Here is an 11,917-nt window from a genome sequence, read left to right on the forward strand (position 1 = left end):
TGGAACAAAGGCAAAATATATGTACGCTTTCTAATGAATAATATATATGTATTACTGTTATACTTATTATATCATACAGATTTCTAAGCAATTTTAATTAGTTTCTCATAAAATATTAGTTTTTATGCTAATTGAAATTCATATACAAAATGTAGCGAAGAAATTATTAATAATTGTAATATTAACCTGTTTGTTGGTTGTAAGTAGTTTCCATTTTCATGTGGTAGGTCTAACATACCTGTACTGACTTTATCTTTATCATTCCGCAGGGAAAGTTATATATTACTGAATGTAGGTATATGTTTAAAGAACTTTATTTCTCATTACAAAAAAAAAAATATTTTTATATAGATGTGTTCCAAGCTCTATCGTATATAAATGATCAAAAGTTGAAACGACAAAAAAAGTAACCAATTCTTAGGTTCTATTAAATATTACGTGATTACTAATTACAGTTAGAATTATATTTTCCGTTACTTAATATTTGGTGAGTCTTCTGTCCGTTTGCCCCCTGATCTATAAAATAATCAGCTCTAATTCAATAGAAAAAAATAACGATATAATTGTTAACTTTGCCATTATTTAAACAAGATAGAACTAACCTAAGTCTTTGATTTACACATTTTCATAGCTCAATTTTGATTGTCTAATTTATAATCTAAATATGGTGGCAATACGGCAATTTAAAAGTTTCGGAAAAGGCCTGCGGGTGAAGAGCGAATATTCCGAAATCCGTCATACAATGCAGGCTTCATTGAAATTATCACTAGTGCAAATATTTTCATAGTCGTGACGGTGTATCATCATACTAAAATTTACTTAGAGCAATCGCAACTCGACTGTGGGCCAACGAAGGCTAAAATATTGAACGTTTTCATAAATTATTATTACGATGTGCAAGTGAATTGTGAAAGTGAAATAAATGGAATGTCCTGAGCAGATGCTTTATTTGTTAAGAATTAAAGATTGCAACGATTTATCTGAATGTAAAATCGACGGTAAGATTACTAACTTAAATTTTTTAACGAACCTTTATGACATTTTTCGCGTTATAAATAAAACTCTACGTCCCATTTTTATCTAATCTTTTTCACCTTCACTTATTTGTTAGATCGTAGTAGGCTAATAGTAACCATTTGCCAGTCAATAACTATAAAATGTAATGATTTTTCCAACATCATCATCATTCAACATATTTAATAAATAAAATTTATTATTTATTATTATTTTATTTATTTATTATTATTATAGAAATACATACATTATCCTTACAGCCTTACATTATGTTTAAAAACATCTTTTATATAAATCGCGAATGACAGCAAACTTATGCGCAGCAAGTGATCAGCATTGTTTATGTTTGCATGGTTACTTAAGTAAAAAATTAATACGATAAAAGGTACATTTAATAAATTATAAATACATTTCTGAGGCATTGGCATTCACCATAGTCATGTACTGTTTAGCACCTTCTTATTTATTTTTATTATTAGCTTATACCTACTTGATCTTATGTTATTGATGACTGAATATAAAATGGCGGAAAGAAATGTTTTGAATTTATAATTCAAGCTATCAAATTCTATTACTGCATGAGCCAAGGCTATACATTTTTCTCATTCAGGCTTTCTTAGTTTTGTTAGCGTGGTGATTTCCTAAATCGTCGTAGTTTAGTCCCGAGAGTATAGCCGGACGTTGGCACTCACTTCAACTGCGTTATACGTTGCGTTCATTCGTTACATAGCAATTAACATATCATAATTTCGCTTAGAATATAATTTGTAGCGCGTGGTTAATATAGAGTAAACCTAAAATCCTCTATTATTTAGAGCAACCTGATGACCCAGGAACCGTGCATGTTGGTCCATCGAGCCGGATTCGAACCGAATACGAGTTAAGGCACTGTACAGTTACAATTCCAGTGTTGGCAAATATTATAATTTATTGCATTGACTTTTGGACATCTAGTCAGTCTAATTTCATCATTTTATTACTACCATACTAATGGGAGACACGGACTCGTACTAATAATTTTGCTAAATGAAAATTTCATCAGCCTCACCTTGATGGCTGGAAGTCTTCCACACTCCGATTACAAGACACTTTTTTGCGAACTAGCTGTGGAATCGACTTCCTATGGGGGTCTTCTTACATGGGTGCACTTCAAGGGTCCATGAACTGCGATGACTGTACTTATTGGGTGTCCCATAGGCTCGTTTGACCCCTATAATATAAATGATTTAAATGGGCGGGCTTCTTGCTGAAAACAGTTACTGATAAAAATAAATGCCACAAAGAAAATTTATTATGGAACAATATGTATTAGGCATGGTTTCAGAAATGCATGATAAAAATTGGCTGATTGTTGTTTACTGTTATTGATAAGAATCGTACCATTTTAAAAACAAATAAACGTGTAAAAATCTAAAATAATCTTTATCATGTAGCTTCATCGTGTCCTTTGAAACGATTATATTCTATTTATATACTGCTTGAGAACTTTGCGCATAATATGACAAAGAGAAATAGAAATTGTGATGTTTCGTAAACCCTCACTCCAGTGATCATATATTTTCAGACTAGATCCGTATCTATCTATCTACCTATAGACTATGTTTTATTAATGTAAATATGCAGGGAGAGCAGTAAAAACTATTATACTACAGTGTCATCACACTTTCCCATTAAGAGCTCAACATCAAAAATGTTTGATTAATTTTCCCTCTTTATAGAAAACTGTACGTGAAATGCCCACTTTCCTATGGCTCTTACTGTCTTTCACCCTCAATGTGAAGAGTAACATAATGCAAGACTATGAAACTATCAGCGTCAATCTGTTGAGCCCGCCTGTAGACAAGACGAGCCTGGCTCTGCCCCTCGATGTGGGAAAGGACAAGGTTTCTGGCTGCCTGTGTCGAGGAACTATGGATAGGGAGGTCGTTGTATGTTTCGGGAACTATGAATGCAAGAGGTTTCCAAAGGTCTGTATTCTACCAAAAATAATATATATCATACTACAAACTGAGCAGTGTTCGCTTCAATGTGCAACTCTCATCCCTGAAGTCGTAGGTTCGATCCCCGGCTATGCACAAATGGATGTGCGCATTTAACTTTCGCTAGAACGGTGAAGGAAAACATCGTGAGGAAACGCAGGAAGGCACAGGCTGTTCACCTACTTGCCTATTTGATTGACAAATGATTATCAAACAGATACAATAAATCTGAGGCCCAAACGTAAAAAGGTTGCACCGCCTTTTTTTTTTTACTAAAAACTAAGTAATATAATTAATATATTTGACTGTTATGTTTAGATTTTCATAAACAATAATAATTTATTAAAAAGTATGTTGTTTGAGAAGTAAAGATTGTGTTTTTTACACATTAATTAAAAGATATGCATCGAAGGTAGTTGTTCAATGGAAAAGTCAGATAATTTAGGTATTCAATAGCTTCGTTAATTTTGTTTTGTTAGTTTTATTGACGAAGTTGCCAAGTCAGCAAGTGTTTTAAGGCAACATCGCAATAAGAGGTTTACAAAGCATTAGAACAGAATGAAGTATTATTATTGAAAAAATATAATATAGGCATTCGCTAGATGGGATGTTTACCGTTTAGAAATATATCTTACCTAATTGTTATCAAACGTGAGAAATTATAATCTCTTTAATCGCTTTGTTTGTTATAAACAACCTCTGAAAACATCGAGAACGTCTCGTAAGTTTGTTTTTTAACTAATATATTTGATGAAGTTTATTAAATTGACTACATTACATACAGATATATAAACTACATAGAAGGGCCCATCCATTGAATGCGTATGTATAGTAATAAATTTAAAAAATAACAATAATTATTTGTTAAATACATTACATACCGTATCAGTATGTAAACAACGAACAATAAAATTTTGCTTTCAGACATTGATATTAGGTTGATAATAAATATTACCTCCAACAAAGCTTATCAGTTTAAAATTTCCACGAATTTAATGATGTTCTTAATTGTGTTTATTAATTAGATAGCATATTTCCACATACTTAATAATTATATTTTCTAAACTCAATTTATAAGTAATATACAAACTTTCTTTTTCAGATAAAACTGGAAAAGTGCAAAGTGTTAGTTGTGAGGACAACAATAATTTCAGAAATATCAATCGGGGATTTGGACTCATACACCCATGTCCAAGTGTTGAAAATTGATGGCAACAGTCGACTGGAATATCTACAACCAGGTTTATTTAAAAACCTATCAAACGTAGAAGAACTGTCGATATCATACAATACTCAATTACATTCTATACATCCAGACACTTTCACGGGACTCGTCAAACTCCATAATCTGACGTTAGCTAACAACGCATTCAAAAATATTGGTTTAATCACGCCAGCCTTTAGACCCACCATCTTACCATCATTACGCGTCTTAGATATATCCGAAAATGCTTTTGGTGTAATTGCAGAGGATGCATTTATCCCAATGGAAGGCTCAAAACTTAGTAGACTTGTTATAAATTTATGTAGTCTTGACTATATTCATGCGAACAGTTTAACGAAATTAAAGGAGTTAAAACAGTTGCGTATTGGAGAAAATGACTTGTCTTCGTCGAATATAATTGGCTTTTTACTGGCGCTTCAAGCAGACAACATTAATTTAACACATTTGTGCATATCAAGTATGGGGTTCCGGAAGAGGCCCCCTATGAGCCTATTGAAAGTTATTGCGAACTCTACCATTTCAGTGCTCAGTCTCGCAGATAATCAATTTGAAGTTCTGGAAGATGATGATTTTCCTACGATGCCAAATATAGAATTATTAGATTTGAGAAGAATTTTTGTTATGTACATAGGAGCTTATTCATTTAGTCCAGTAAAATTCCCTAAACTACGGATCCTTCTGTTGAGCGAAAATAATTTACCTGGTATTCACGTAAAGCATATATCAAATCCACAAGTTCTGCTTCTGGATCTTTCATCGAACAAGGGCAGGCCAACAAGACCATTGTATTATGAAATAGACCGTGGGGTGTTTAGTGATTGTCGAGATCTACGTTTTTTGAATCTTGCTTTTAACAGGTTAAAACATATGTACAACCACACCTTTACCGGGTTAATAAACTTAAGAATACTTAACATGGAAAACGGAACTATTTTTCATATTGGTAACGGCACGTTTAAGCCTTTGAGGCGCCTGGAATTGTTAAATTTAGGAAATAATCCACTCACAGCAAACGAGAACCTTACTAGTGCAATGTTTGATGGGCTAAACGAGCTGAAGGTACTTATTCTGAAAAATTGCGGAATTAAACGTTTTTATGACGATGATAACATCTTTGAAATGATGCCGAATATCACCCATTTAATACTTACAAGTAACCAACTATCTTATATTACTCCTGAAATATTAAAACCATTAAAAACCTTAAGGGTTTTAGATTTAAGTCAAAATTTATTTGTATCTTGGTGGCAACCACTCTTTTTAGCTGCAGGCGTGCGTCCTTTAAAACTTTACTTAATGAATAACAAAATAACACATTTTACAATAAGTATGATAGGAGATATAGATTATTTATTAGAAAATTCTAATACCACTAGTGTTGAAATCGATCTCGCTGACAATCTTTTTATTTGCGACTGTAACACTATGTACAGAACCTATATGTGGTTGCAAGCGAACGGTTCGATTGCATTGCAAAGATATTTTCAATCTTCAGATGTGCAGTGCAGTAGCCCAGATGTATGGGAAAATCGAAAAGTAGCGGACTACATTTTATCAATTAAAAACCGGCGCTGTCTAATCTATAATAAAATCACAAATATGATGTTACTAATTTGGACTGCTCCCTCATTAGTTTCCATAGCTCTTCTTATAATGATTCTAGTAGTTATTTATAAATATAGAATATACATAAGATACTGGATATTCTTAGCCAAGATAGCGCTAGGACGAAAATTTATTAGAAACTCTATCAAAACTAAAAGCGATCAGAAAGGTTACAAATATGATGCGTTTGTGTCATATTGCAACGATGATAGACAATTTGTTTTAGATATGACGAAGGAGTTGGAAGCAAAACCTCCTTTTCTAAAACTTTGTATTTACGAAAGAGATTTCGAGATTGGTTCTTTTATATCCGAATCTATATTAGGTAGTATAAATGAAAGTAGATATATAATATTAATTGTAAGCAATGCGTTTGCAAAATCTCAATGGTGTAGATGGGAGACCCATTTGGCGGAATACCACAGATTATTTTTAGAAGATGGGTCACCGTACGATCCGTTAGTTTTAATCAAGATTGGGGAAGTAGATAGCAAGTACCTTACTACCACGTTGAAATACTTGCTTAAGACAAAGATATACCATACGTGGGACGAACAAAATCCAGAAGACTTTTTTATTAGGTTAAGAAATGTTTTAGTTAAAAATAAATGATTTCCTCACAATTTCATCGTTTTCATGAATCTGGAAAATCCCGGTCCATTACTTTCTCCACTCTCTAAATGAGTTGATATAAATAAAATTAAACGTCGGAGCGAAAGTGCTAAAAGCTGTATAAGTTTCCAATATGCATTAAGTAAATTTTTAGTGAAAGGGCTCCATAAACTTAATTGAAAAGATAATTTAGGCAAACACAGTTTCACTATAAATATTACACGAACGCAAAATAATATAATATTTAGCAGTAAATCAATGTGTTAACAACATTTTCATTAAAATTTAGCTTTGAAATAAGTAAATTAAATATGTTTTTGATATACTTATAAAAAAATCAATGGCGCTTTTTAGATCTGGGACTCAGATTTCTCTGTTTCATGATGTTTCATTTCATTGATCTGTTTCATGATCATATGGTAATCTAATAGGCAAGTAGGTGATCAGCCTTCTGTGCCTGACGCAGGCCGTTGACTTTTTGGGTCTAAGGCAAGCCGGTTTCCTCACGATGATTTCCTTCACCGTTCGAGTGAATGTTAAATGCGCATATATAATGTAAGTCCATTGGTGCACAGCCGAGGATCGAACCTACGATCTCAGGGATGAGAGTCGCACGCTGAAGCCTAGTGGCCAACACTGCTCCCTATTAATATATTTTACTGGGACTTATTTTACAAGATAAAAAAACTGGGTAAACCAAGTAATTTTTATGCTTTAGGTACAATTCCACCAAAATAGCGCACAGGACATTTGTTTACAAACATTTTGTGCAAAACTATAGCAGAACACGTATTAAACAGCTATCGCGTTTGGCTTCTGTCTCCAGCGGCAATGCTGTGTGCAAGTTTTGTGAGCGCAAAGTGTTGCACACTTGTTTACGAACATGTTCACTAAGATTTCATAGTATAAGTATGTATTAACACTAACTACATTATAAAATGAATGAAAATGCCATTATATAATGTGTCAATTAGGAATCATAACAAATATAGGTATAGTATTTACAATTTTAGTAATAATAAAAATAATTAACAATTAAAAAAGAAGATTAAAACAAATTTAAAAAGTTTGGTCCCTGTGGGAGTGTACCTTTAACGCTGGCAGCATTTCCTCCCTGTATTGCGATATTTATACGTTGAGCGAGGAAATCACCAGCTCTGGGGACATGCTCAGGGAATATACATTTCGATTAGCTCCGTCCTACTGGATGATCCCCAATCCCCTGAGACAAGCTGAGGATAGAGTGGTGTAGAGGCAGCAAGCCCACGTAACGGTTACTGCTTTTCAAGACAGGCACAACCTTTAGTAATTCAGAATACGAAGGAGAAGAAGAACCAGATGATTTTTATCTGGTGAGGCATAAGTCAAATTTAGTTTATCTGTCGTTTTAGACGTGATTCCTTATGAATGCCACTTAGTAGAATACTTATTCAGATAAAAGCCTCCTAACATTACAAGGAAATCTTTTGTTGCGAAATGTCAAAGCATACGCAATTGTTACAAGTTTCCGTTAATTGGGAACAAATGCGTTTGAATATCAATAGACATGGCTGACCAACAAGGTAAGATGCATTATGTAGTGATACGTATAGAAATCACTTCAAAAAGATAAGCGTACTGTGGAGTTGAGTTCCCTGGTAGGTACGACCTCCAATTGTTTAAAAAAAAAGTGTCTGTACTTATTTATGTACACGCGTTAGAAGTTATACTTCTTTGGCGTAACAAGATAAAAATACTTAAAAAAATTATCTTTCGCTTTATTCTACGTTTGTAGAAAAAACGACACTAAAAAAAGGTATAAATTAACACATTGAAAGTGTTTTTATAACGCCTTATTAAAATATTTCTACATAATTAAAGAAATGGACATTTTTTATTTTAATATGTTGACTATGCTACCTTCAGGGTTTTGGTTTTTTGTGACGGTGTGCGCGCATAGTAAAAAGATACTCTCATAATTTTCCCCTAACGCGCCAAAAGAAGTAAAACTTCAAAAAGTGCATACTCTTCGCATCCTCTAAAATTGGTGGCCATGGGCTGCGATGACTACCCTTTTTATGCGTCCCGTAGGATCATTTGTCCCCCCTATCCTAATAAAAAGGTATTTATTCAGTTTGTTCTTATAATTAAAGTAAATAATCAGAACATTTTCAACTCCAAAGAGCAAGCCATTGACAATAATATTTTCCCTGGAATAGCCACATACGGGATCGATGAAATAAATTACTAATAAAGGTCGTATTAGAGTCAGCGCATAAAACCATCCATTTTTTTTATATAACGAGGCAAACTGATATTAATAATTGATACCCACGGACACTCACTTTGCCAGAAGGCCCACAATGTGCCGGCCTTTTACAAATTGGTACACTCTTTTCTTGAAGGACCCTAAGTCAAATTGGTTCGGAAAAATTTTTGACTCAAAACTTAGCGATTAAAAAGAGTGGCGGAAAGTTTCTTGCCAGTTCTTCTTGCCCGCTCTACGCCCCTGACTTGCGAACTGGTGGTAAGTGTAAATTTACAATTATTTTACTTCTTTTTTGACGTTCATAAGTGTACTTGTTTACCTATATGAATAAAGTTATTTTGAGTTTGAGTGGGTAGCTGGTTCCACATACTAGTGGTGCGCGGCAAAAACTGTCTTAAGAATCGTTCTGTTGTGGAAAAAACTTTGCCTGGCAACACTGCATTAAAAAAGATCGTAGGGGGTCCGTGAAACGGGTAGACATTTGAACGAAAGAAGAGTCTTAAACATAAACAGTTTCAATGCTTTGTGATTCAGCTAAATTAACATTATACGCGTTTGTATAGAACTTGTGTAAATGGCATGTTATTGGCAATTACCGCACAAGACATGTCTGCGTCTGCAAACAAAGAATAGAAAGCGCCGGCGCACTCGCCATCGAATACTTTCACAAGGATACTTTCCATCTCTCGATATTTCGATTATCATCGTGGAAACTCTTATACTGTACTTTTAATGCGTTATATATGAATCAAAATTAAATAAGTTTTGGTAATATTTTCCCTAGCAATATATATATAGGAATATTTCCGGCTGCAACAATGTATTACAGCCATGGGTAAGCTGATGGATCGAACCCCGGTGCACCAATGGGGTTTTCTATCTGCCGAAATCAATAATCAATCCTGATCCAATTTTTTCCATCTAAGATTGGTGTTTGGGATGAGTGTTGAGTTTTTGGGACTAAGGATGCTAATAAACTATATATTGTTTTTTTATATGCGTAAGGAATGGCACCGTCAGGAAAACGGCCCGTCTAAGTATTATTTTTATTTATTTATTTATTTTCTCACAAAAACTTAGGACATAAGCAAGTGACAGTTATATCCTTACTTAAAAGGTATGTGACGATCTGTGTCTAAGAGTGCAAGATATTGTCAATGTATGTATGGTTTTATGTCAAAACTGTTTATTGGCGAATGCTACACGCTCGATATTTATCGTGATATTTGGATCGTGATCCAAAATTACGATGTGTAGTACATGCGTATCACGATCCGTGATACGGATCGCTGGATTTCTAGAAATCTAAAAATCCACGATCCGTATCAATTATCGTCGATAAATATCGAGCGTCTAGTCTCTGCTCGATATTTATCGCGTCAGTATTTATTCTGCCAGCGATGGAAGAGGACGCGCATATATGGAGGCGGAATAATATAGAGAATTCATACTTGTATTAGAAACATTACCTATAAGTATAGGCTGATTTACACGTATTAAGTTGCCAAGTCTTAACTAAATTTCAAGTGACTTAATTTTAAGTAACCGTTTACACGTAAAAATACTAAATAATTAGTTAAACTCATTTATTCGCTCAAGATGGACGACCACAGAACAAAATATTATAGGATTTTCTCTTCCTGATTGGGGATTTACTGTATTGTATGCTCCAATACATGATTGTGAAGGTTCTGGGGACTCAACGTAATACGTATTTGAAGAAGGCGAAGGAGTAAAACGGCTACTATTATTCATTGGGGAAGGGGTTCTACTACTGTTCATTAATTGTCGTATACGCATATCGGACAAATAGTTTTGGATATGTTTTTGAGCTTCCAGCGCCGAAAGCAAAAGCATAGCTTTGCAATGACTCCGCCAGCTTATGCTTTTCACTTAAATTTAACTAAATTTTGCCTGTCCAAACGTGTCAAGTGATTAGCCACGCCCACCAACTTAACCGAAAAATAGACAAAATTCTATTCTACCTTGTTTAGTTGCAACTAAATTTTAACTTGCAACTTCTTACTAAATTCACTGTTTACACGGGTTAAGTTACTTAAAATTAAGTTAATATTTAGTAAATTTTTAGTCAACTTAATACGTGTAAATCGGCCATATGGGACACCTCAAATGCAAACTAGGCAAACTACAGAAAATAATTTAAAAAATAACAGATTTGAAACGATCTGGTGCTGCAGCGGAAAATGTTTACAATTCAAAGTCTTGGATATTGATGTATATCAGCATATACTGATAATAATAATAATAATAATGGCAACGCAAGCTTTCTTAATATTGTTACTCATATTGTAACACGAAATGTACGAGTGTACTCAATGAAATTTACCGTCGTACTGACGCGATTCGTATCGAGTGTGTAGTATACTAAAAAAATACAAGATAAATATCACGATAAATATCACGATAATTATCGAGCGTGTAGCATTCGCCATTGCGATTTTGCCGGTTTTTCGATTGTGATGAAATTGTATAAAAAATATATTTTCATAAGATTGTCTTCATTTTAAAATGTGTGATGTTTGAGAACAGAAATACGTATGGTAAGTAGAATATATTGTCAAGTAATGTTTATAAGTAAATATTTTGTGCCTTGTGCTGTCTATTAAGTACATATTGCTCTATACATATATTAAAACATATAACAGTTATTCTTATTTTTTATTTTTTTATTTACTATACTTTTACAAACAAATCTTCCAAGACGTCTTTACTGTCACTGCAATTTTTTTTACTATTATTATTACATTATTTTTCTTTTTTGCGTCTGAGGCGCAAACTGTTGTGGACTCTGGCAGAATGACCAACGACGTGGAACATAATGCTAAGCCAGGGCCAGGGCCAGTTACAACCACAACACACACACATTACACACTTAAAATTTACCTTATTCCTTTTTTTTCCATTTTTTTTGTTATTATTCTTCTTTGATTATTATTGATTATTATTATTATTATTTTGTGTATTTCTGTGTGTGTGTTTCGTTTGTAATAAAATTTACGTCTGTCTGTTTGTAAAAGTACAAAAAGCGAAATGCTTAATGCACATATTTTGTATGTTATATGAATAACAGTACCACCTCGCAAATGAAGTCGTAAAAGCAGCAAATCGGTTTAAATCACCCAATAAAAGTTTACAGATACACTTAACATCGTTAATTAAATGTCTCATTAAAATTGATTAGCCGCTTTTAAGTAGTCGATCAGTCATTTGTTT

At 33.5% G+C, this 11,917-nt stretch overlaps 1 protein-coding gene across 1 annotated transcript; it reads left to right on the forward strand.

The window, feature by feature from the left end:
- Positions 1-840: 840 nt before the first annotated feature.
- On the forward strand, positions 841-6,443 carry LOC125061002 (toll-like receptor 3). The gene is made up of 3 exons (XM_047666138.1): positions 841-998; positions 2,733-2,981; positions 4,096-6,443. Exons 2-3 carry the CDS (start codon positions 2,748-2,750, stop codon positions 6,433-6,435), a joined length of 2,574 nt encoding a protein of 857 aa, XP_047522094.1. The 5' UTR covers positions 841-998; positions 2,733-2,747; the 3' UTR covers positions 6,436-6,443.
- The last annotated feature ends 5,474 nt before the right edge of the window (positions 6,444-11,917 follow it).

This window comes from Pieris napi, chromosome 22, assembly GCF_905475465.1.
Source record: "Pieris napi chromosome 22, ilPieNapi1.2, whole genome shotgun sequence".
NCBI classification, from domain to species: domain Eukaryota; kingdom Metazoa; phylum Arthropoda; class Insecta; order Lepidoptera; family Pieridae; genus Pieris; species Pieris napi.